Source organism: Plectropomus leopardus, chromosome 15 (assembly GCF_026936395.1).
Source record: "Plectropomus leopardus strain MGB_pleo_1.0 chromosome 15, ASM2693639v1, whole genome shotgun sequence".
Classification (NCBI taxonomy): Eukaryota; Metazoa; Chordata; class Actinopteri; order Perciformes; family Serranidae; genus Plectropomus; species Plectropomus leopardus.
In genome coordinates, this window is record NC_142190.1 from 34936495 (window position 1) to 34963324 (window position 26830).

At 41.0% G+C, this 26830-nt stretch overlaps 1 protein-coding gene across 2 annotated transcripts in view; it reads right to left on the minus strand.

Moving 5' to 3' along the window:
* The window catches only part of LOC121952650 (WSC domain sialate O sulfotransferase 1b), a 45345-nt gene extending 19314 nt beyond the window's left edge, over window positions 1-26031 (minus strand). The window contains exons 1-4 of one of the 2 annotated variants that reach the window (XM_042499450.2): window positions 25773-26025; window positions 25428-25617; window positions 24043-24666; window positions 88-202 (exon numbers count right to left, since the gene is read on the minus strand). In XM_042499450.2, coding sequence (XP_042355384.2) covers window positions 88-202; window positions 24043-24433 — 506 coding nt within the window. In that variant the 5' untranslated portion in view covers window positions 24434-24666; window positions 25428-25617; window positions 25773-26025. Of the gene's footprint in view, window positions 1-87; window positions 203-24042; window positions 24667-25427; window positions 25618-25772 lie in introns of both variants that reach the window. The other variant, XM_088088452.1, reaches the window with a different exon arrangement.
* Between the last annotated feature and the right edge of the window lie 799 nt (window positions 26032-26830).

Here is a 26830-nt window from a genome sequence, read left to right on the forward strand (position 1 = left end):
CAGGGGGCATTCATGGAGGAGACTGAGATCCAAAGCAAACAGCAGGCCTTCTGTGGTCCCTTCACGGACCCGCCACAAACGCATTACCTTTCTGAGCAGGTGTCTTGACACAGAGAACTGGTCATTTTGCGCAGGTCATAAAGCATGGTCCCTCCAAGGGCTCGATCACTGGCATTGTGCAGAAAGCAACCCATGTAGGTTCCTGCATGTAAGAGAAAATCATTCAAACTGAAAGATTCACACAGGGCAAACAACAGGGTTGCTGGGAATATGTTTTGTTGAAAAATGTATTTGCTATTAGTTATATATAAACATAATTACTAAAAGCAGGAAACATTTTTTCTATTGCCTCATGCTAAAATTGAACATAAAGCGACATTTTAAAGTTGATATTTAACCTGCTGAGCCCTATTCTGTTTTTACCTAGTTTTGTTTCACCTGGACTTTTTGTGTAATAATGCACTTAAAACCTCAGTCCCTCCATGCAAAATCAAGCTATATCATCTTATTTTTCAGGACAACCTGGGCTATCAGAATAATTAGGCTGCAGTGATGTCACTTGAATGTACAAATAGTTATGAGACCATGAAGACAAAAGAAAAAACAAGATGAAAATTGAATTTTACAATTTCTCTTTAGTGATGAATCACAGAAAAGTATTATGTATAAGTGTTTTTTGCTGTAGAAAACTTTTCTCCCAAGTGTTGGGAAAACATTATAACTATTATAGTTAAAAAAAATGGACACATTTTTCAAAAAAAAAGACCAATTGTTTTTTTGCAGTTGTTTGTGTATCCCATTATCTGTGCCATTCTGCAAAGCCACATCCCACTCCTGACACTTTCAGAGAAAGGCCTGATTCTCCTGCCTGCTCTGCCTGCAGTGAACACAGGGATTACATCCATATGAGGACTTGCTGCTTGTTAGACTGTCTCCTGATTTACCCTTGTCTCATTACTATTAATATAGGGGCTAACAGAGTTTATTCAAATGCACTAGGCACTACCAATAACACAGAGCGATAGATACAGCAGGATTAGGCCAATCACAGTGCAGTGTGCTTCAGATGACGTGTGGCTATGTAAGCGGTAGCAAAGCATCGGATCGTCTTCCGATTGGTGGACAAGACCAAAACAAACCTCTGACCTCTCTCCAAAGGAACTATGGGAAACCAATATGCCATTTAGTATAGATGCTAATGTACTTTATCATCGCAATACGGATAAAATATGGACAGGAGACACCCAATATCAGATCTATCATAATGGACTTATTGAACAAGGTCCCGTAAAAACACCAGAATTCCCAGACTGGATAGAGAGGCTTCTAAAACAGTTACGATGCATCGGACACATCCCTCTGCACGGAACAGATGGCAGCTTGAACTGGAGAAAAAAAGTAAGGCGATCTGACAAACAGTCTCAGAATTAGGAAAACTTACATTAGTGAAACAAATTTTTGTCACCAGCGACTACGCCAGGATCAGAGGGTTTAAACAATTTCTCTGAGAAATTCCCGAGACTCCACAAGGGGGTTCACATTTTGTGACTTTTTTCATCCTGAGTTTGCATGCCTAAATGATTCTGAATACACTATGTTAACAAGTAAACAAGTTGCCATTACTGTGCTGACATCTCCCTCCCTCCGCCCCGCGCACATATGAATGCAAGCTGTTATGAGAAGTATACAATTTCCAACTTTTACTTTTACTTTTACTTTCTGTGTAACATTACCTGTGAAAAATGATGTCTAAGAGTTTGGGAAGAAACTGTGCAGTTCTCGGCTGCTCCAACAATAATGGCAAAAAAATGAGTGCGAAATATACATGCCTTCATGAAGAGTGCCCCTGTCTGAGACCATACAATTTACACAGATTCCCTGGACGTGCAGAGGACCCAGATGTTAGCAAGAAGTAGATCAAGAATATTAAAATAAAGGACTTACCTATAAAAAAAACATGAATTTGTATTTTTTTAATTTTCACGAATGTAACTGGTCTGTAATCCATAAATGCTCTTGCAACTCTTTGTTAATTGTGCTAGCTAATGTTAGTTAGTACAGTAACTTTAATAACGTTACATCACAGCACTACATCACTTGATTATATGTAATATGTAAATATGAGTAACGTTGAGATTGCTTTTTTTGCTCATTGGGGGGATAGCAGCAGCTAACCTGGCTAACCACAGCAGCCACTGCACAATTAAAGCAGCTAGCCTGACCAACAACAGCAGCCAACCCGTCTGACAGAGACAGCTAGTGCGGTTTGCAACAGTGGCTCAATGGGCGAACAGCGACAGCTAACCGGGCATACAAAAGCAGCACACCCAGTCGACAGCGGCAGCTAACCCAGCTACAGCAGCTTACTCGGTGACAGTGGCAGCTAGCATGGCTAACAACAGCAGCCACCTGGTCGACAGTGGTGGCTAATCCGGCTAACAACAGCAGCTCACTCAGTTACAGCAGCAGCTAATCCAGCTAACAACAGTCGAACACCAGCAGCGGCTAAGCCCAGCTAACAACCACAGCCATCCATATACCATATACTATTTCCAACGTTTATCAATAACTGGGGGGCAATTCCTAATGTCGTCAATCCACCTACCCATGCTGTGGTCACCATAATGTTAGAACATTATTGTTTGATACTATATCTACGGCTGTCACTCTCAGCCAGCAGCAGTCAGATGACGGAGCACCACATTGGTCTTCCATTTCACTGATGTTAGAAAACACAATGCACACATCACACATCACACCACAATTAGCTGTAATTTGGACACGAAATGGTTTTATATTTGTGCCTCATTCCTGAGTGAGCGAAACGGATTTTGATTGCAGAAAAATATACTTTGCAAGCATATATTGTATTTTGAAGAGAAGATAAGTCATTTGAGCAAATAAAAATATATGACTGTGTAGGTGTCCTATTATCCATATTACCGTGTAAGTAACCCTTCTCAATCACAGACTCTGGCTCTGTGCACTGGCAGTAGGGTTGCCAACTCCCTGAAATGGAAATAAGGAACAGGGGGCAGAGACCGTAGGGGCATATGCATATATAACAAATACAATGTGTCTATACCTGCATGACTGCATTATCATTACACGACTGCTCAATCTTTGGCATGTTTTTATTCAAGAACTTTCTTTTGACGTTCTTCAGTAGTGCAAACAACAACAGTGCAAATTAGTGCAAACAATAGTAATGTCATTATTTTGCATAAAACTCTTTTAAAGGACAATACCAGTCTTTTTGACATGTGGGTTCCAAATCCTTATTGCCTTGATATAAAATCCATTCATTATTTTTTCATAATCTTTCACCATTAGTAAAATATGTGGTAGTTATTTTCTGCCGAATCACCACTGCCATTGACTTCAAATATATCTTTAAATTTCTAGAGCAACTTTTCAGGGGAAAAACAAAAAACATTTTCAGATACAATGGAAGCCAATGGCAGTGGTGAATTGGCAGAAAATATCTACCACATTTTTCACTTATGGTGAAAGATTATGAAAAAATAATGAATGGATTTTATATCAAGGCAATAATGATTTGGAATAAGGAATTGTTATCTCTCATCTTGAACAGGAAAGCGTTAAAGGCTGACACTTTTTGTGACTTAAAAGCAGAACCTGTTTGCAGATGTTAACTGAGGAGTTTCAACAAAGTTAATTTAGAACCCTCTGTTAACTCCTCTGGGTTCATAAAACAGTTTCTCTTGTCGTGTCCCCCATTTGTACAGGGAAAGTTGAGCTCTGGAGTTCCCCAGAGGGAAAATGTAAAGACCACGCCAAGGCAGTCCACTACACAGCCACAACGCAGTAGCAACAATACATATGTGAACACCACAAGCATGAAACACACTGCAAAGTAAGCCAGAGAGAGAGAGACTGAAGCAGCAGCAGCAGTCATATGCAGAGCTGCACGGTTTCATTATGATGAAAACAAATCATTGATTTTCCAAAATACGGAACAACGTGTGTTCTATATCAGTTCAATACAGGACACATCTTCTAGGTCCCAAATACAGGAGGATTCCATATTTTAAGGAACAATTGGCAACTCTAGCTGGCAGACTGCTGCACATTTGCTCACATTGTCTCTCTCTCTCTCTAACTCAGTATCTCCACTATGTCCCTGCTCAACTTTGCCTGAACATTTCTCAACAAATGTGCTACAAAGCCAACCAGTCAGAGACTGAAAGAAGGCAAATTCTATTTTACGTCTCCAATTAGATCACTATCGACAGCATGCAAGGAGGGTGGAAGAGGAGACATCACAGTCTCAAATGACGTCACAAAATTGGGGTACAGCACATCTGGTCTGCAGTTGCCCAGAAAACACCAAGGAGGGTGGAAGCAGGAGAAGTCAACAGTCTTAAATGACGTCACATAACTGGGGTACAGCACATACACAGTCAAATCTGGTCTGCTGTAGCCAAATGGTTTAACTGGTTGGGCTATGGGATCAAATTTATGTCAAATCTTGAGAGAGCAATAAATATATTCCAGAGTGAAATTATAATGTCTCACACGCACAGATATTAAATGCCATACACACGATAAAACTTTGTGCACAAATTCAACAACCTTGCACAAAAATGCAATGCCCACAAGCAAATTCTATTATTTCACACACTCAGATATTAACTGCCATGCACACAATAAAACTCTTTGCACACATATTTACAGCAAGCACTCACACAGCCTCCATGTAAGACACTGTCTGCTTTGTGAGCGATGCTCTTTCTCTCGCTGTCTGGGGAGCAAAGACATTTGACACTTTAGGGGTGGACAAAGGGCAGGCTCTGATTCCTCTTATGATTGGTCACATTCAACGCCAGTCACTCCCACACAGAACTCCTTTCTTCCTTTCCTGGATGTTAGCATCCGGTGTTACAGATTAACTGTTAGTTGAATTAACTTGTGATAGAGACAGATGTTGTAGGTGTGGTCTTTGAGAACAGGCTGACAAACCAGGAAATAAACATTTTAAATGTTTCGTCACACTATCTCATTCATTTGACAGTGTCTGTTGAAACATTATGACAGGAACTGATTGCAATGCTGGCGCTGAGTTTAATTTCACAAACCCTCATATAAATTTATGCAAATAGATGTTTTCAAGGTTTCAAGGGCACTGAGGATTAAGCTTGCATTTCTGTTTTTATGTTCACCACCAAAAAAAGGTACTGCCAAATGGCCAAGAAGAGGATTTAAAGTGTTGGAGGAGATACCGGCTACAAAATGAAGTGAAGTGCAAGCAATGCACCATGAAATCTCTGACAGGCTAAGCATCACCACTTTGAATTTGTGATTCAATGACTCTGCATTGTCCTCTAAATCCCATCCAACCTGCTGTGTTGGGGTGAGGCTGATTCACCAGTCGCCTCAGTAGTAAAACACATCAGCACACCAGTAGCTGCTGCCTGAAAACAATAAGAGATCGGGTATGCCAACGTATGTGGCAAGAAGCACCTCAAGAGGCATCACCAAAGGTGAGGCCACCCTACCCCTCATCCATGCAGCAGGTCAGGTCATTGCTTTAATTAAAATGAAGGAGAGGCCCCTGGCAGCTGCGGCTGAACATTAGTGCAAGAAAGCAGCTCAAATCCCCTGACATTATCAAAAAATGACTGTATTTATGCCTGCCTCTTAAACACCAAGACAGATGGCTGTACTGGAGCTGACGCCTCCCCACAGCACGGAGAATGCTAATGACAAAATGGCCAAGTATGAAAACATGTGCCGCGAACACTGGTAGCATGGGCACTGTGTGTGTGTGTCTGTTGTTGGCATTGCAGGACAACATATCATTTTACACAAATATCAGCACAATTCAGAATGTCTGATAAAGTCTCAGGGGCTTGGGAAAAACATGGAGTCACTGATGGGATGCAGGTAATCAAAGGGGAATCCTCAAATCCACAAATCTAACCACCAAGGAAACAGGGAAACTCACACAGAGGGTCGATGCAGGAGATTGCAGGGCAGTCTCTCACAAGGGTAATCCAATGAAACAGGTAGACTCACAGAGATGTCGGAGCAGTAAAATGCCAAACAGCAACTGAAACTGGCAAACATAAACCACGAGGGACAAAGGCAAAACTTGTTGTCAAAGATTGAAAGCTGAGGCATTTACCGGGGATTAGCCGAGAAGAGTGAGTCGGGGACAGGCAGGGTTGGCAACAGGTAAGCAGTATGAAAGTGGGTTCTGGAAAGTCTAGCATTTATGAAAAAATACAAGAGCGGAGGCTTAAATAGTGGTGAGACCAGGTATGAGCCAACTGACCCAATTACTGAGGAGCTGAGCAGGCAGCAGGTGTGTGTGATTGCTTCAAGGAGACACTGATGTTCATAACTGTTCCCTGTCATGGATATAGTGCACTAGATATTGTGTTCGCCATTTTGTAGTGGTGTTCGAATTCTCAGTGGTTAATTTCACCCACTATATACTGCACTATAAAATACCCACAATGCACAGCAAATTTACATATGTGACTTCCTTATAATACAGCCATACGCCATACATACATACATCGTGTACATACGATGTACCCTGCATTTAACTCCCATATACCACAATGCAATGTGGCTATATATTTCAGGGGGGAATAAATTTTAACGCAGTGTCCGAAATCTTGTTTGTTTTTCCCTATATAGTGGACTATTTAATACATACTACACAGTGAATAGTGAGTGAGTGAGTGAATGAGGCTACAGTTTCAACACAGCTATAGAGTGAGGCTCAGTGAGAGAGCTGCACTCAAGAATGCAAACGGTGACAGAGGGCTTTAAAACTTACAACATCAAAGGTTGGTCTGTATACTTTCAAAAGTTAGTGCTGGATGTGTCTACTGAGTTTAATCAGGATTGCTCAAAGAAAACTTGATTTATGGCACATAAGCTCCGCCCTTTGCAAAGAGCTTTCTGTAAAATGGCTGCCATTTTTTCTTATCGATCTTGCGCCATAATATGGGATTGTAAATCTCAGCCCCACAAGGTTGTAACACAAGTTTAGAGAATCAAGAGAATCAAAATTCCAAAAAGTGTACCCATAAGTGTTTTCACATTATGCAAATTAGTTTTTTGTAGAGCACATTGAGCAGTGGATTTGTTTAAAATTTAATGTTAATCCAACTCAAAGACAATTATATTAATTGTAGCACCACAATCAGGCTGATTGGGATCAAATATGATGTAAAGCACTGCAACATCATTTCTTGTCATCATTTGCAGTTTCATATCAGGCCCCCAGGAAGTGCGCCACCCTCTGAAGCAAAATTTACATAGTGGCTGAAAGTGGAACTACAGTGTCACGTGATGCACACTGGCCCAGAAAGACTTTTTCCCATTTGCTTAACACTGGGGAAGAGATCTCCTTAAATCACTGGATAATTTTTTTGGAGACATGTTGATTTTCTGAACCATGTCTGTATCAGAGACCATATATACAGTCTACGGTCTGTATTCAAACTACCGGTTATCAGTGAGCAGCAGAGCACTAGTGACAGTTACTAAAAGGTACTGAACGTACTACTACTTACTAACTTAAAGTTGAGCTGTGTATTAATACACGGGGCAATATTACAAGGCACCACCTTTTATTATACTTTTGTGGGCACAACACATTTTGATTCTGTTAATTTAATTTCTCCAGCTGTGATTATGATATGATTCCCTGATAAGTTGTATGTATATTATATATTATATATTGTGTGTGTGTGTGTGTGTGTGTGTGTGTGTGTGTGTGTGGCGAGAGAGAGATAAATATACCATTATCTGATAATCACCTAAATATTAAAACAGACAGCACCACTGTCGTTATACCGCCGATTAGCTGCTGTTGCTAACAAGCTAAGCTACTATGAGAGGGATGCTCGTGAACCATGGATGTATTATAAGGAAGTCTGGATACAGCCGTGGGGGCGGGGCCTCATTCATTCCTATGAGAGCTGCTCAGTGGCGCATGAAGCTTTTTCTGGGTTTAGAAAAGTGTAAAATACCCGGATCTACTGGCCCATAGAGCATGCGTGGAAGTGATTAACGACAGCCGAACGCGCCCGAGTGTACCCGAGCACTGACTCCGACTCACTGGCTCACTCACACAGATGGACTGAGTGCTTGAAGCAAACAGCGCCGGTGCACGAGCATTCCTCTCATAGTAGCTTAGCTCCTAGGAAGTGCGCCACCCTCTGAAGCAAAATTTACACAGTGGCCAAAAGTGGAACTACAGCGTCACGTGATGCACACTGGCCCAGAAAGACTTTTCCCCATTTGTTAACATTGGGAAAGAGACCTCCTTAAATCACTGGATCATTTATTTTGAGACATGTTGACTTTTCAGAACGCATTTTTTTATAGCCATTATTAAAAACATTAAGTCCTAAAGACGTAAAATGCGCTATTTTCCTAAACAAGATTTGGGATTTGGTGTTTCTCCAGACATAAAATGAATGCGCATCGGACCCGCGGGACTCTACAGTGAGAGCGTGCATGTAACTTTAAGAGTTTCTGACACAGCACAGGCTTCGTACCGGCCATAGTAATGGATATTTTTGCTGTAATTCATCATGTTTTAATCACAATTCATCATTTTTACCATCTTACAACACATCCATACGCTGTTGGCTGAAAAGCTGTAATATGGACATCTTACCATGTCTGTATCAGAGACTGTACATACAGTCTGCGGTCTGTATTCAAACTACCGGTTATCAGTGAGCAGCGCGGAGCACTAGTGACAGTTACTAAAAGGTACTGAACGTAGTATTCTTAAAGTTGAGCTGTGTATTAATACACGGGGCTATATTACAAGGCACCACCTTTTATTACCTTTTTATGGGCACAACACATTCCGATTCTGTTAATTTGATTTCTCCGGTCGTGATTATGATGATTCCCTGATGAGTTGTATGTATATGTGTGTGCGTATGTGTGTGTGTGTGTGTGTGTAGAGAGAGAGATAAATATACCATTATCTGATCATCACGTAAATATTAATACCGACAGCACTGTCGTTATACTGCCGATTAGCTGCTGTTGCTAATAACCTAAGCGAACAGAGCACCGGCTCGGGTCATCTCTGTGAGCAAGCCAGTAAGTTGGAGTCAATGCTCAGGTACACTCGGCCACATTCGGCTGTCGTTTATCACTTCTACGCTTGCTCTATGTGCCAGTAGATCCGGGTATTTTGCACTTTTCTAAACCCGGAAAAAGAGTTTTCTCTGCTTAATGCGCCACTGAGCAGCTCTCATAGGAATGAATGAGGCCCCGCCCCCACAGCTGTATCCAAATTTATAATAGATCCATGGTACAACATCACTAGGACTATTAACTTTTAACTCTGCATGTATGACTCCACTTTACGGCTGTTCAAAATCCGTCAACTAACTGTAAGAGTGAAAGTGGGATATGTTTATAGTATGGTGTAAGCATAGGTTCAAACAGCTAATTGGCACTGTTCACGTAGCTGTCAGTTGGTCAGGTTGAGGGAGAAGAGAAGAAGAGAGGAGAGGGGCGTGGGGGGCGAGAAAGGACAGGAATTTTGAAGTGTGTCTTGAGCTGACTGTATATGCATTGGAGTTACTAAAAGTTATGAGGAAGCCGAGGAGGAGGGCAGCTATGACGGATGGGTTTTGGTCAGCCGCCGTTCACTGGGGGTAAACCAGCTGTTACAGATGTTACAAGGATGTGCAGTGAGACAGGGACACACTCATCTGACACTATCCACAGCCTGAGAGACACCGACACACCTGCACTGTCTAGTACGGGACTCTAGGTGATGGAGATCACGGCAGTGAGCGGATACACACTGCAGCTACGAACTGTTTGATCAAACTAACTTATCTGAATCACTCAGGCCGCCAAAGTGTCTGTTAACAGACTCTGATTTCACTGAAAACACATAGATAAATGTTCATTATACTAAGCAGCTGCTCTGTGCAGAACATGTAGACTGAGCTAACACAGATTAGCAAGCAGCTGTCACGTCCGGCAGTTGCGGAACTATTTGTGTCGGTGGAGCCAAAAAAATCATAAAATAACCAAACAAATCATAATCTGTTGTCGCTTGTTACTATTAATAAATAAAAGACACTTGTAGAACTGTTGTATAAAAGCAATATCTCACTCGAGGTCGTGTGTTGTGCTGTACATCATCACGGCTGTAATTATCTTTTACAACCGAATCACAGCCCTGATGATATACGAGCACAACATCACTCCCTCTTGTGCGATATTGCTTAAGTAATTTAAACAAAGACATAATATAGCATATAGTGGTAACTGGGCCATGCCCACATACTGCAATATAACACTTCAGATTTCGGTTAATACTTGCACCCAGTGCATGTGTATCATTGGTGAAATTCTGTCTACCTCAATCTCAATACATATTCTGTGTTTGGTTGGCCGTAGACATATTTCCACCCTTGTGGAAAATAAAGATATATATACTATTCTATTCTATTCTATTCTATTCTATTCTATTTCTCAACATGTTCATATTCATATTCACCCTATATTGACCCTGGTCATGTTTTTTAATCACTCTCTCATTAGCATATCTCCTGTGAAACAAATTTGGTGTTTATTTTACCGTTTTTCCACAGTATGCAAATGAGCGTAAAATCTATCATGGTAGACTTTTATGGTCCAAGAGACTTTTTTGTAGAGCACATTGATTGATAACCCAAGGCTGTGTGCTCAGCCCCCTCCTGTTCATACTGTAAACCCATCATTATTGTGAAGTATGGGGACGACACCACCATCATCGGCCGTATTATAAACAACTATGAGAGTTCACGCTGGGAGGAAATATACAATCTTGCAGAGTGGTGCACAGGTAACAACCAACTGCTCAACGTTATTAAAACCAAGGAGCTGGTTGTTGATTTCAGAAAGAAGGAGGCAAAGACACACACCCCTGTCAACATCAGTGGAGCTCAGGTGGAGCAGGTGAACAGCTATCGGTTCCCTGGAATTACTATCACTGAGAACCTATCTTGGTCATCACACATCACCACCCAGGTTAAAAAAGCAACTTAGGAAGGCTAAATTCCAGAGCAAGATCCTGGTTAACTTCTACAGAGTAGCAATAGAAAGCATACTGACTGAAAACATCACGAACTGGCGTGGTTTGTGCATGGCCGCTTCTTTCCCCAGGGTGTGAGACTCCTCAACTCCTCCTTTGACACAAAAAAAGATGTAGCAGAATTTAGGGACAAATTCGAATTTTAAACAAATAAATCTACCTTGTACCTTGAAGACCTGCATGCGGAAATAGCCAAGCTACAAAAACAAAAAGAGGAGATGACCATCAGCTACAAGTTTGGTTTGGAGCAGTTTACTGCCTCAGATGATGACATAAGATTTTACACAAGGTAAGCTAAAATGTCAACAGTGTAGGATTTACATAAAATGTGTTCTGTAAATGCCAGCATTAAGCATTAGGCTATTTATTTTATGCCCGAAAAATGTCATTGTACTATAAATTACAACTATGATTCAATCAAATCAGCAATTAAGTACAGCCAAACATATGTAACCTATGACACAACACAACACAACATAACAAACACAAATCAACTCAATTCAACTAAACACAACACAAAACAACAAAACATATTCATATCCCACAAGTTTGCGAGTCACGCCCACCTAATGGCCTTTTGGAGGCAGATAGAGCCAGCAATATGCAAGTTTGTGCATGGGACAAGATCATGCAGCTAAAACTAATGAGGTCCCTCACACTGCTAGTGCAACAGTAAATCCATTGTCTGTTATTCTTAAAAAGCAGGTAACACAACTCTGAAGTCACTGCATAGTTTTGGTTTGCATTACAATTCATAGTATCAGTCTGGTTTGTTTAATTTCAGTGTCTGTAAGTCACTTGCTTAAGAACACTTTGGACATGACAGTTTTGCTACTAGTCCTACTCTCAGCTGTTGCGGCATCTCTGCTTTCTTCATAGAGCATAGCAGTGAGCTCTATCAGAGATGTCATTCATGGCCCTGTTTTTACCTGACACTTTAAGCCAATGACCACTTTGGTCATTTTTTAAACAAAGTTTAAAAAACAAAATTTCATTGGTTCTTGATCCTTGATCCTGCTACATCTTTGAGTTCAACATTGAGTTGATTAAAACAAGCAGCTACTATGAAGAGTCCATCTGGTTGCCTGGTGATGTTGCTGCTGATGGCATCATTCAATTCCTGCAGTGCATTTTTTGAACTTGCATCAGAGTCCTTATGGCTCCCAACAATGTCTGCCCATCCAGTGCAACAGCTTGATCTTGGATGTTAGGGATTAATCATGACTCTGTGAAGATGTGCACAGAGCAGTCAGAGATCCCCTGCTGCTGAGTGAGCCAAAATCACAACCCATCCACCTCACTCCCCCGAATCAGACACCAGACAGAAGAAGGCCTGGCAGAGGAACAGCTCTCGGTCCAAGTCAGGCCAGCCTCACGGTGATCTTCTCCCTCTTTTCATCCGACCTCTCATGGTCTGCTGCATTCAGTCCAAGCCCTACACAACTTTCCCTGAATCTGATTAATCGTAGAAAAGGCGTGCTTCAGCAGAAGGGGCCATGTTGTTGAAAGTGAGTTGCATCTCATCCACTTTTCTCTCCTGACAGCGGACATTAGACAGAAGAAGGCCCAGCAGAGGAAAAGCTCCCGGTCCAGGTCGGGTTAGTCTCGCCCTGACACCAGGTTCCCTCCCCCTCTTTGTCTGGTACTTTTGGTATTGCTACTGCAGTGTTAGCCCTACAAGCTTTGGTTAGGTAGCATTAGTGACTTACCTTCATGTTTGCAGAGATCAAAGGACACGAAAAACTTGAAACATTTCTCAGGTTTACTCTGAGGTATTTTACTGCACAGCCGAACTATTCTCCATACATCATTGACGGTGACATTAGGCAATTTCAGCAAACAGCGAGCCAAAGCAACGACTCTACCATGATACTGCTGTTGTCTTCAGCTCTCAATCTCCCAAACTGAAGTCAAATCGCAGCCTTATGTCAAACGCAGAGGTGATGCATGCATAGAGCTTATCTTAAGTAAGTCATACTTACAGCGTGAGGAGCATGGCCTTTCAAAAATCAGATTTTTTTCAGCATAAATTTAAGCGTCACAATGTAGCTAATTTGAGTCATGTGCGGATGCATGTGCACATCATAAACAGTTAATAGGTCAAGTTTCATTGTTTTATGTAATTTCAGCTAATGGCAATTTTAGTTGAAAAAAAAAAACCAAAAACATCAAACTGACATAAATTCAATATTGACAGCACCCTTTCTCAGCCCTGAGTAACGTCTACAGTTTTTTAAGAAGCTGCCTATAGTGCTATTCTGTTCATCAGTAAGGCAGGGAAACATTTATGTAGCCTGAGAGGCACACCTGGGCTGTTGAGTCATTGTTACCACACAGGTATAACTGATGGGGATTCAGATGAGTGTATTAACATTTTTATCAACTCAAATCTTCACTCATCTGGACTGCAGCAGTCAATAAAGAGAGGATAATATAAAAAGCGACCTCATAAAGAAAATCATACATAAAACAAAAGGGAAGGAGACAAAACAGGATTTTAGAAATTGAGGGGGTGGGACACAATTCAACCACCTGCACTTCCCAACTACCTAAATAGAGTCAAAAATGAAATACCACAATTCTGTGGCAACCCCTGTGATATTTCTTATTGCTGATTTCTCTGCACATTTCTGGGCGTGGGGTACTTCTAATACATACGTCACACATTAACGAATTTGTGACTCATCCTTGCAAGGCACAGGTTTCTAGCAACATACATTAAGTGCTACGCATCTACCACTTGTTTTTTAAAATGTTTGAATACGTAGTGACTATGGACCTCTGAATATCTAAAAATTAAAATGCATTTGCAAACCTTTCCACCTGGGTGAATAATGTTAACAGTTCCACGTAGATATGTGTCAGTGTAGTCAGTGAACAAAGCTGGAGTGAAGACTTAAAAATGCAACAGTAGGATTGAATAACAAATCAATTACCTAAAGATATTAAGTTATTAACACTGACATTAGTTGTCTCGTGATTACAGTTTCAGCGATTTCAACTTTTACTCAATTCTGGAATTCAATTTTTTCTTAATTATCCTCATCTTTCAATCCTTTGGTAGTCCAGAGGAGTGTCGGACATGCATATAGGTCCCGACACACAGCATCCACCAGCCAGTAAATACAGAGTAATTGCAGTACCGACATACTTTTATAGCAACAGTGTTGCCATTGTATAGTTTGTCCACCAGAGAGCACTGAGAATCATATTTTCACACTACAAAATCTTCTGCTCACTAAATATCTTGGTCACAATTATTTGACCAAATTTAAGTGAATCTTATCATTAAATATTTTTCCTTTGCTATAGATTATAATGAAGAAAAAAAAAATAGCAGCCACATTCCAGAGGAATTTTTTGAAGTCTCAAATATATTAGCATTGGCCTCAAACATCTTATTTCTCAATGACTTCACCCGTGAGATTTGGATAACAAGAATTTGTTGGATGGGGAGAGCTATTGAATGACCATGTGTGGCTGAACAAATCATGATAGTCCTGATTTAGCAACTTATCATTTATACTTGACTCAGAGTGAGTGGAAACACTCTAGCAGTAACTGTTCTCTTCATTTCCTTGATGTTATTGTGCATCTTTAACCATACGAATGTCATATTAGAAATGCTGTGTGACAATGATGTAACACTGAAACAATAACTGCAATACACAGTTATTTTCACTGTTGATTAATCATAGTACGCTGTCCATTTTAGGACATCCTCAGGTCCCAGAGTCAGGTGTCATACCTCAGATGAAAAGGCATCAGATCTCAGGAAAAACTTTTGTCAGGTGTCAGACAAAACAGCCTCAGGAAAATTGGCCTCAGAAAAAACAGCTTCATTTATTTATTTATTTTATTCAGTCGTGAAACGTCATCAAGAAGTGACGGCCTCAGAAGGGAAAACATGAAATGTCATCAAGATGCAACCATAGCAAACCCTGGCACAGCACGATTCGGTAGACACAACAGAAAGTTTAAGCTGATCTTTTTCTTTTATTTCTGCCACTGCCGAGATATATTGATTTATGGTTATTAAGGTTTAAGGTAGGAGGAGAGCTAGCTTTATATTATATATTTTTGTAAATGGTAATATTAGGCTGATATTACTGTGTGTAGCTAATCTTTGTTAGCTTCAGTAGTAGCCTTCAGTAACAACAATAAATGTACGTAGCAGACGATTGTCGCGGACCAATATTTTCTCTCTTAGATTAAAGGTAAGAGGCCATTAGAGCATTTAAAAAAACAGTCACATACCCACTATGCTGCATACTGTAGTAAATGTAATTTGTTTGATATTCAACAAGGTTGTCTAAGACAGTCTTTCTATGTTAACTATTTGACTTAATAATGTGAATCAAGCATAAATTATGCAAACTTGCCTAAAGGCCCTCTGCATATGCAACAAGGGTTTTTTTTAAATGATGATAATGTTTTCCTAACTTAATTAGCATACTGACTCATAGTTCTAAAATTTTAGTTTGATATATTTCTATATTGTAGAAAAGCCTGACAGCTGTGGATTTCTAATTGCTGCACATTACATTTCATTTTAAAGTCTAGCTCTATAATTATATTGCGGGAGTGCAGGAATGACGACATGAAGAGACTGAGTCGAGTCCATTTACTTACTTCAACAAAGCAACAACACATGTTCAGGACAAGCTCACTGTCAACCAGCAAAGAGACAAAGCCCTCTAACTCCATCTCCCAGAATCCCCTTCTGTCAACTCTGAACTCTGCTTCTTAAAGGAGAAGCACTCTCTGGTGAATGTCTCTATAACGTCTCTATAATGTGGGTCACCACAATATTATTATATTTTGCTTCTTCTACATTTTTTTCAGGCATTGGTTTAATATTTCAGTTGAGAGCGAAAGTGAAAGGAGTATCCACAATAATCAATGTGCTATTGGGGTTAAACTATGGCTAGTTGCAGCTATCCTCTACACAGTTTGGTACACTGGTACACTGTGCTTTCTAACCCCTAATCCACAGCTGTCAGGCTTCTCCACAAAATAGAAACAGATTACAGCACACTATCCAGCAGTCGGAAGTTTAAACACAACACGTCAACTATCAATTTAAAAAAACATGCTATATTGATTCTCAAAAACACTGTATCATAACACACAAAATCACAATACTCAAATGGATCACTATTTTCTTACAACCCTACTTTGCAATGGTCGTATCATCTACCTAGCAGGAAATGTCTGCTGTTATGTTACTGCTCATTAGTTTGTTTGTTGTCTCCATAGTTCCTACTTGTTGCATGTCTACAAACTGTGTGATAGTCCCACCTGTGTGAGGTGAATGGAACAGATGCAAGAAATTTGGCTTTATTTACCAATAACGTGTGGGATGGGACGTGTGGGATGATTGGCCCCCAGTTACACCACTTTGGACAGCTGATTGTTACATAGTTTTAAAAGATATTGGCCTCTCAGCGGTTTTATTATTCAAAGTGTACAGACATTCTCGTGAGCCAAGAACTGTTTTGTAACTTTTCAAGTAAAGACTCTTGACATACCATGTATCTCAGAAACCATTGACAACAGTGCAGAGGTAGAGGCTAACATACCAAGCCATGCTGCAATTGCTTTACTTAGCAGCTACAGGCAAGCACAAACAAGAGAACACCCTGAAAATATTCAGAGAATTATCTCAAGAACAAATCAATTTTATACAAAATATGTAATAAGGGGTCCTTAGCCTGAAAAATGTTGAAGACCCCTGATGTGGTCAATTAAATGTAAAAAAAAAAAAAGTAAAATTACCCATAGCCCAAATTCTTTTTGTATAACCAAAAGTCTAAAACAAGCAAAAAAATAAATTACATTAAAATAAATTCACAATAATCTAAAACAAAGGGAAGCACCAAATCCTATCTGAGTTGCCGGGAGTTCCAAATTCATGTGTTTCTGTTCAATGAATGCCATTTTGGGAAATGTATTTATTTGCTTCCTAGCAGGTGTTTAATGTGAAGACTGATACCAATTTGATATCTGTACTCAAATAATAAAGCTGATTCTGATATAGAGCTACAGCCAAGAGAAACTTAGTTGAGCTCAACTTAGTGTCTATTGGCTATACACAGGGCAAATGTGTCTCAGTCTAAAGGCAGCAAAAATCTGCCTACCTAAAGGGTTATATGTCATATCTTAATTGTCTATGCCATGCAAAAACCAAAAACATGAAGATTTTACAGGGTTATGTACTTGACTATATCTTGGTTGTGACTTCCTGAATTCTCTACTGGCTGCCTAGCAACCTCACAGTGACAATAAAAGTTCACCACATAGATTTACAAACAAGACGTAATGTGTTAATTAGCTTTAGAAGTGATCGTAGGTGAATTATCAGTCAGATTCAGTCCAGCTGTTTCCCGGTTTCTAGTCTTCATGCCAAGCTAACAAGCAGCTGAAATTGGCTTCATGAATACCAGATGAAGCAGTAGCATCATGGTATTTATCCTCTCATCTAACTCACAGCAAAAAAGGCATATAAATGTATTTTTCCAAATATCTACTGGTTTAAACATTTGAGTGATTATCAAAGTAATTGTTGACTAATCTGTGAACTTGATCACTTCACTAAAGGTGTAAAGCTGCTGTAGGAGGTTATGAGTCATATCAGAAATAGTGGGCTCGTAATGTGTTTGTCAAAACCTTAAACCTTCAACTCCTCCAAGGTATGTGGCAAATTAGACATGGTAAATTTTATTCTGTGTTCTGTGTAATACTTTTAAAAAGGAACCTTTTCAGGTTGGCTGCTACTGAAACTGATCTTATTCCTGCCTCCAACATTTTTATCTGTGTCACCCTTCTTAGTGACTGAGCAGTTATGTAGTGTCTAGGTAATTCTATTGTATTAATCATTTCAGCAAAATGGCGGTCACTGACAAGCACTGTTTTACATTTGCGTAAATCTCCAGGGATATCTTAAAGTAGTCAAGTAATGCTGAGGGCTCCTTAACAGTGAGTGCAAGTCATGAATCATATAATTTGTGTCTTCAAAATGTCTAATTTACTTTCAAAAAACTGCTGTGGTGCTGGCCTGCCTTTTCCTTCCCAGGTTTTAGAGGATTAGTGAACACTATCCTTCATCTTCAAGACTTAAGTATGGCAGGTAAAATGTCATAAATGCCCAATGATACACGCTTAATGTTCAAAGGCCATGATTCCCTGTTCACAAATGTCAATAAAGCTTGTTGTGAGTGCCATGGAAGCCCTGTGCAGACAGGGCTCCAGGCCATCTGAGTTTTAAAAAAAATAGTAAAATGCATGACAGAAAATAAACTGGTGTATTTGCTCCTTCATATTTTATTCACCAGGGAAACAACCCTCTCTGTCAACATGTCTTTACTAGGATATTTCAATCTCACATGTCCTCCCTTCTAAGCCTATAACTTTTTTACTGACTTTGCAATGTCTGCTTTTGTTTAATGGCATTAGAGGTACACTGGTACACTGGTAGGTAGCTAAAGTAGCTAAGAGGAGCTACAGTGAGAGGCTGAAAAATCGCCTCTCAGCCAGCGACTCTGCGTCAGCGTGGAAAAGCTTGTGGCACCTAACAAACTACAGGAGCCCATCCCCCCACCCTGAAGAAACCCCCAGACTGGCCAACGACCTCAACAACTTCTACTGCAGGTTTGAACAGCAACCTTTCACACCTCTCACCCCCACAAAAGGACTACCTGCACCCCCCATCCCCCCTACCTCGAACATCCTGCCTGCACTAACAATCTGGGAGAGGGATGTGTGTCGCCTGTTCCACAAACAGAAGATCAGGAAGGCTCCAGGACCTGACTCTGTGTCTCCCTCCTGCCTGAGAGTCTGTGCTGACCAGCTGGCGCCCATCTTCACCCGGATCTTTAACCGATCCCTGGAGCTGTGTGAAGTGCCCTCCTGCTTCAAACGCTCCATCATCATCCCGGTCCCCAAAAAGCCCTCCATCACAGGATTTAATGACTTCAGGCCCGTCGCTTTGACATCCGTAGTCATGAAATCCTTTGAGAGACTGGTGTTGAGCCATCTGAAGGTCATTACAGGCCCCTTGCTGGATCCCCTGCAGTTTGCCTATCGGGCAAACAGGTCGGCGGATGATGCAGTCAACATGGGACTCCACTACATCCTGCAACACCTCGACACCCCTGGGTCGTATGCAAGGATCCTGTTTGTGGACTTCAGCTCAGCCTTTAACACCATCATCCCCGAAATCCTCCACCACAAGCTCTCCCAGCTCACAGTGCCTGCCTCCACCTGCCAGTGGATCATCAGCTTCCTGACTGACAGGTGGCAGCAGGTGAGGCTGGGCAGCATCACGTCGAGCACCCGGTCCATCAGCACCGGTGCCCCCCAGGGGTGTGTCCTGTTTCCGCTGCTCTTCTCCCTCTACACTAACGACTGCACCTCAGGGGACCCGTCTGTGAAACTCCTGAAGTTCGCGGACGACACCACCGTCATCGGTCTAATCCGGGATGGTGATGAGTCTGCTTACAGACAGGAGGTGGAGCAGCTGGTCCACTGGTGCAGTCTGAACCACCTGGAGCTGAACCCGCTCAAGACTGTGGAGATGACAGTGGACTTCAGGAGAAACCCACCCACACTCTCCCCCCTCACCATCCTCAATAACACAGTGTCTACTGTGGACACTTTTAAGTTTCTGGGAACCACAATCTCCCGGAACCTGAAGTGGTCCTCCCACATTGACACAGTCCGGAAAAAGGCCCAGCAAAGGTTATACTTCCTGCGACAGCTCAGGAAGTTTAACCTGCCACAGGAACTGCTGATCATCTTCTACACTGCCATCATTCAGTCTGTCCTGTGCACAGCCATCACTGTCTGGTTTGGATCTGCCACCAGACAGGACAGGATTAGACTGCAACGAACAATCAGAACTGCAGAGAGAATCATTGGGGCCGACCTGCCCTCCATCCAGGACCTTTACCGGTCCAGGATCAGGAAACGGGCAGGCACCATCTCTGCAGACCCATCACACCCCGGTCACAAACTGTTCGAACTCCTCCTCTCTGGAAGGCGTTACAGAGCACTGTATGCCAAGACCACCAGACACAAAGACAGTTTCTACCCCCAGGCTGTCTCTGATGAACTGTAAATAGTCAGAGTGTCAGGAGAGAAAAACAAACAAAACAAAACAAGACAAAACAAAAACAAACAAACAAACAAGCAAAAAAAAAAAAAAACAAAAAAAAAAAACAACAAACAACAAATATATATATATATATATATTCATACTACCTCATGCACAGTGGTTTTTGCACTAACTGTATATTTTTGAATTACATACTGTACATTTTGTATATATTCCCTATCTCTTCCTTTTGTAAATACAATTACATGTCTATGTCTGTCTTTTTTTCTATTTTTCTTATCCCTAACTTATTTCCCTCCCCTGTACTGTGGGCATTGCCAACCCGGAAAAAATTCCTTGTTCCTCATTTGTTGAACTTGGCCAATAAACGTGATTCTGATTCTGATTCTGATTCTGATGTATACAGATTAGCTGCAGATTTACAAGTTCAGTAAATGATTGCCAAAACCACACATATTGTAATGAGGCTACACAACCACGAACTGGAGGTCCCTAACTGATGGTTAAAGCACAACTTAACATGCCAAGACTAATTTCTGTGCAGTTTATGGTGGCGAATAATATTAATTTTGCATTCAAATGGTCAGCTGGGTAAAAATAGTATTCAGCTGACTTTAATGTTGTTAATGTCTCACTGGCCAACGATGTAAGGCAAGTAGTGGACAGCAGATGTTAACATTATCACTGCCTTCTTTGCCTCTTTTGCCTGTTATGACAGCTGCAGTGATATTTATGAGTTTAACCTCGGAATTTAAAGGTCCAGTGAATTGGGGGAATATATAGTTAGAAATTGAATATCTTATAATAAGAGTTTTTTAATCAGTTAATAGTCACCCGAAACTAAGAATTTTTTCGTTAACATAGAACCTAGATCTTACACATAAGTTCCAGGACCCCTAGGGGGCCCTTGGAGTTAACACAAAATTACTGCTTGACAATTTCTTGAAAGTTTTTATTAAACAATTAAAATATGCCTGAAAATGCACATCAACCTCATTCAAACATATTTTGCTTTTTGATAATACTTATCTTTGTGAAGTGGAATTTCCTGCCTAATTTATCTGAAAGGCAAATACAGGTCAAGACTGCAGCCTGAGGCATCTGCCCGACGACCTATCTGCACGGTTTAACATGCACTGCAATTCTAAACAACCCCAATTCTAAAAAAAAAGCTGTGTGAAAAGGGTTCCACACATTCCACTGGTAAAGAGGTTAACTGGTAACAGAATGATATGAAAGGGGCATCCTCGAAAGGCTCAGCTGTTCACAAGCAAGCATGGCAAGAGGTTCACCTCTTTATGAAAAATCGCATAGGTAAACACACCCACAGTTTAAGAACAATGCTTCTCAAAGAACAGCTGCAAAGAATTTAGGATTTCTCTATCTACAATCGTTAATATTATCAAGATTAAGAGAATCTGGAGAAATCTTGGCACATAGGGCAAAGCTGAAAACCAATGGCACAACATTTAACCCTGATGACTGCACTGCATTAAAAACTAACATGACTATATAATGCAGGGCTATTCAACTAAAATTCAAAGAGGTCCTGTTATTAAAATGTCCTCCCAGTAAAGGTGCAAACCTCATGATGTCTATCAAATGAAACGTACAATTCCATATCACTTCAACAATATTCATTGTCAATTTTCTACACACATTATGGCACCTGTATGTAGAACAAATAGCTGCCTTTACAAGAATAATGTTAGTCCCAGCACAATGAGCTTAAGGCCTCCATTACAAGTAAAAGAAAACTGACAATAATTTTGAATAAAAAATATGCCTATTTTAGAAAAAGTGCAAACAGAGCTTTGAACACTCTTTTTTCATGTTCTTTTCTACTTCCCTTCCTTTCGGAGCGAAATGAAATTAAGGCCTACATTTTAAGTGAAATAAAAAGTATCTACTTTTAGTAGTAAAAAGTAGGCTAAAAAAGGACCACTTTTGAGAAAAATTGTGAACAGTGTAGAGCAGCCTCTCTCTCTCTGTCTCTCTCTGTCTCTCTCTCTTCCTCGCTGTTCTCTCTCTTTAAATTATTTTCTATTTTTCTTACTTTGGAGCAGGCCATATCTTCTCACTTTCCCCACATTTCTCTTCCATGGTTCTGTGTAGCAAATGTCAGTAATTAATCTGATTAGCCCGTTTGAGACGGTACACATTTACTGCATTAACTGGAGTAGTGGCGCCTGTCGAAAAAGAAAAAAACGCTCCATTAAAATTTTTGTTCTCATCCTTACATTTTATTACAACTTGGCCATGGGTCCGGATAGGATGGCGTTTCGGTCCAGATCCGGACCAAAGTCCACCAGTTGGTGATGTTTGGTAAAGAGGATATTAGGCCTACTCAGGAACACTTTGGAAAACCTTTGTCAGTAAACACAGTTCATCGCTTCATCAATAAATGCAGGTTCACACTGAAAGCCATATATCAACAATATCCAGAAACACGACCGACTTCTCTAGACCCAAGCTTATCTGAGACAAATTGACACAAAATGGGAAAGTGTGCTGTGACATGACAAGTCCACATTTCAACTTGTTTTTGGAAATCATGGATGTTGTGTCCTCCGGGCTGAAGAGGAAAAATACTAACTAGATTGTGAACAGCTCTAAGTTCAAAGACAGCAGATGGTATGGGGGGTGTTAGTGCCCATGGCATCATGGGTAACTTTATCTGTAAAGGCACCTTGAAAGCTTAAAGGTACATACAAGTTTTGGAGCGACATATGCTGCTATCCAGACGCTTTTTCCTGGAACATCCCTGCTACAACATCCCTGCCACGTTACAACAGCTTGACTTTGTCATGAAAGACTTTGTGTACAAGACTGGCCTACCTGCAGTCCAGACCTGTCTCCAATGGAAATATGCAGCACATTATGAAGCGCAAAATACGACAATAAAGATCCCAGAGTGTTGGGAAACTGAAATCATATATCAGGCAAGAATGGGGCAGAATTTTTAAAACTCAAATAATTAGTGTCCTCAGTTTCCAAATACTTACTGAGCCTTGTTAAAATGAAAGGTGATGTAACACAGAGGTAAACATGCCCCTGTCCCAACCTGTTTGGAACACTATCAGGCATCAAATGCAGAACGAGTGTATATCCACAAAAAAACATAATGAAGATTAGCATTTTGAATATCTCACATTTAAGAACGTTAAAACAACTTATCTTTGGACTGTATTCAGTTGAATACAGACCTATATTACATAATGCAATGATTTGTTTTTTTATTTTATTTTACACAGTGTCAAAACCTTTTGGGAATAGGGTATTACTGTATATGTAGTCAGGGTCCCTGCTCCATCTCTTTTTTTAGCTGAGGGGTCCATACTCCCTGCCTTACCATGATCTGTTTATATTTACATAAGGAATGATCTGAACAGAGTCTGTTGTTTTTACGGTAGCATAGAACAGACCAATCATACTCTGGCTCCATCTGTGTTTTTCAAGTTGGTTATAGTGCTACAGTAGTGTTATAGTGCTACATGCTTGGCACTCCAGAGAACTTTCAGTTGGCTGCAATATGATGCCACTAAATCCTACACACTACACCAGGGGTCTTCAACATTTTTCAGGGCAAAGGCCCCTTAGCTAAAAAAGAGATGTAAATGAAACTGAGCTGTTCTTGCGATAATTCTCTGAATATTTTCCATGTGTTCTCTTGTTTGTGCTTGCCTGTATCTGCTAAGTAAGCAGTAGTTGTAGCACAGCTCAGTGTGTTGGCCTCCCCCTCTGCAATGGTTTCTGAGATAGATGGTGTGTTTCACTTTTATGAATTGGATTATGAAACAGTTGTAGGGTGTGTATGGTTGTGTACCTTTATGCCTGCTGCTCCTGTGGAGAGACACTCTCTGCTCAGTGCTCTCTGGCAACAAACTGTGAAACCAGCGCCGATGCAAGTGTTGGACCCCGAGGCTTTGGGAAGCGGGCCAGTGTTGCCTTGCCTTGACTCCCCCTCCGGACACAGGCTGAATGGTGGCCCATCTGGAACGTGCCCTCACACCCAGGCGTGCAGTCCTGATGACGGTAGGAGGCGCTGCGAGGGACAGCAGGGGCGGCTGGCTAACAAAGTTTGGCTGGGCGACTTTGATGTTGGAGCGCTGCAGGAGCAGGATGCTGCCTGCCATCAAATAGGCGATGCCTAGGCAGAGCAGCAGCATCTGAGCCCGCTTCAAGAGGCAGTGCAGTCTGTAGGGGGGTGCCATCATCCTGTTTACAGTCTCTAACCACAGCGAAAGGCTGTATCATGGATCAAGAGTGAGAAAACTGTGATCCAGTTACGACTTAATGATCTTGAACAGACCTGTAGTATCTGCTCATGTTGCAGACATTGGGTCTTGGTCCTTCATCCAATAGCAGCAATAGATAGATGTGTCACAACAAAGAAGGGTTTAATATCCAGGCATGTGGTCACAGACTCCAGGATGATCATGGGTAAAAGCTACGCCAGAAAAACATAAGAAAACATTAACAGCTGGATTTAAAGCATGAGGGTAATTCTCTGTATGTGAGCACAATCTAAGGGAACAGAACTATATGCCTGGTGAATAAGATTAACAGTTCATGTTGACATATAGGCTTTTGTTTCTGTCTTACACCATCTTGAAACATCCTTTGGTGTCTGCTCCTTTATTGCTTTCATTCGTGCCATTTATTTTAATTCAAAATCCTGCCTCAAGTTGTGTTCTGCAATTCCTGTAATTCCTGTTTCATCTGTTTCATTGTGCTCCCTATCACACTCAGAAGATATGACATAAACCTTTAATAATATGGCTTTCAAATGGAATTCTCTTTCAATACAGAGATTTCATTCAATTTCTGCACTGTAAGATTACATAAGCACCGGCTTTAGACTACCTATGTCTCAGTTATCACAGTCAAATGACATCATGTGATAAAAAAAAAAAAATGTCTGGAGAGAGCATTATGGGCGTTTATAAAATGAGGATTATCAGATCAGATCAGTATGCTGATGATCTGTGGAGAAATGAATAAATAATGAGTCAAAAAAACAACAACAAAAACAAGCAAAGATGAGATGTTGCAGATTTCAGTGTATTGTGGCCTATGTTCCTGTTATTGTCCCTGTTTTCTGTCTCAGTGGTCTTTCTACACCCCCCCCCCACCAACACACACACACACACATCCTTCACATCCGATGATATCCATTAATGCCCAGTTGTCTCGGTTGCGATCACTCACCGTCATGCCCTTCAGCTCTACTTTTCCTCTCAGGCCTCTGCTGTCCGGGGGTGATGTAGGGCTGCGGTAGAGCTTCCGAGGACAGAAGCAACAGTTTGCACAATGAACAGTCTTTTATCAAGTCCGAGTGCCCCAAGTTCGATTTAGTCCCTTTTTTTTTACTCAGACAGGCGTGGATATCCTTGGAACGCTGTTTGGATGTAACGGGATGAATGGGAGGTTGAAGGGTAAATCAGTAAACAGCGAGTGTGAACAAGCCTTACCTATATAAGAATTTGAGGTCTTCCATCTTAAACTCCTCATCATGCTTCCACCATTTACAGTATTTCAACATATGCAGCTTACCTTCAGCCGTGAGTGGTAGCCTCGACATCCTTGTATCGCGCTATTATTCAGGCTATCAGTCTATTGCAGTTATATTTGGTGTTTTCTCCGATGATTGTCCAGTAAAGGGCTTCTGGGCTCCAGTATCCTGCTGTTATATAAGCAGCCAGTCATTGCTTCTCCCCGCCGCTCTGAGAGGCTTGCACGGCCACACAAGGCGCAGACAGGCTTTGTGTAAGTGTGTATGCTAGTGTGAGAGAAACGAGGTGGGGGGGGGGGTCTGTCTCATTTGCATTGGTGATCTAAGCGCGTCATAGCTTCTCTACTGAAAACGGAAGCGTGTCCAGTGGTCCGCAGCTCGAGCTGCGCAACACGGGGCTTGATGACAGACAGCGGCTTCAGCATATCTCTCGACACCGAGCTTTACGATGCCATTTATCCTGCTCTGCATTGGACTGCATTGGACACTACACTTGTTTCTGTGTAATAGAAAAGGCCTACTGTAAAACACATATTTCAGTAATTTGGTGGATATGGAAGAGTCAAGTCAGTTTCATTTATAAAGTCCATTATCACAAATCACAATTTGCCTCCTAGGGCTTTACAGCATAAATGACATCCCTCTGTCCTTAGACCCTCACATGGACCAAGGAAAAACTCCCCCTCAAAAAACACTATAAAGAAGAAAGAAAGAGAGAAAGAAGAGCGCCTGAGGAGGGATTTTTTCTTCCCTCTATCAGTGTTATAATGTTTTTGGAATACAGTAATGATTGTGTGTCATTTTACTGCTATACGTATTTAAAGTTGAGACTCTCTAAAATGTCAACTTTTCATGAGAAAAACAGCTTGTTTTCAGATTTGTAACAATGCAAGTTTTCCAGCTAATCCAGGAGGGCTATAATACAATATTATTTAGCCTAAGAAGAAAGATGGAGAATTCTCTCAACACATGAAGGGAACACTGCATTCTTCAGTTTATTAAGAACACTATGAACAGCTGTATTCTGAAAAGTAACAAGTAGTCCTAACTATAACTGTCAGACAAATGTAGTGGAGTAAAAATGCAATATTTCCTTCTG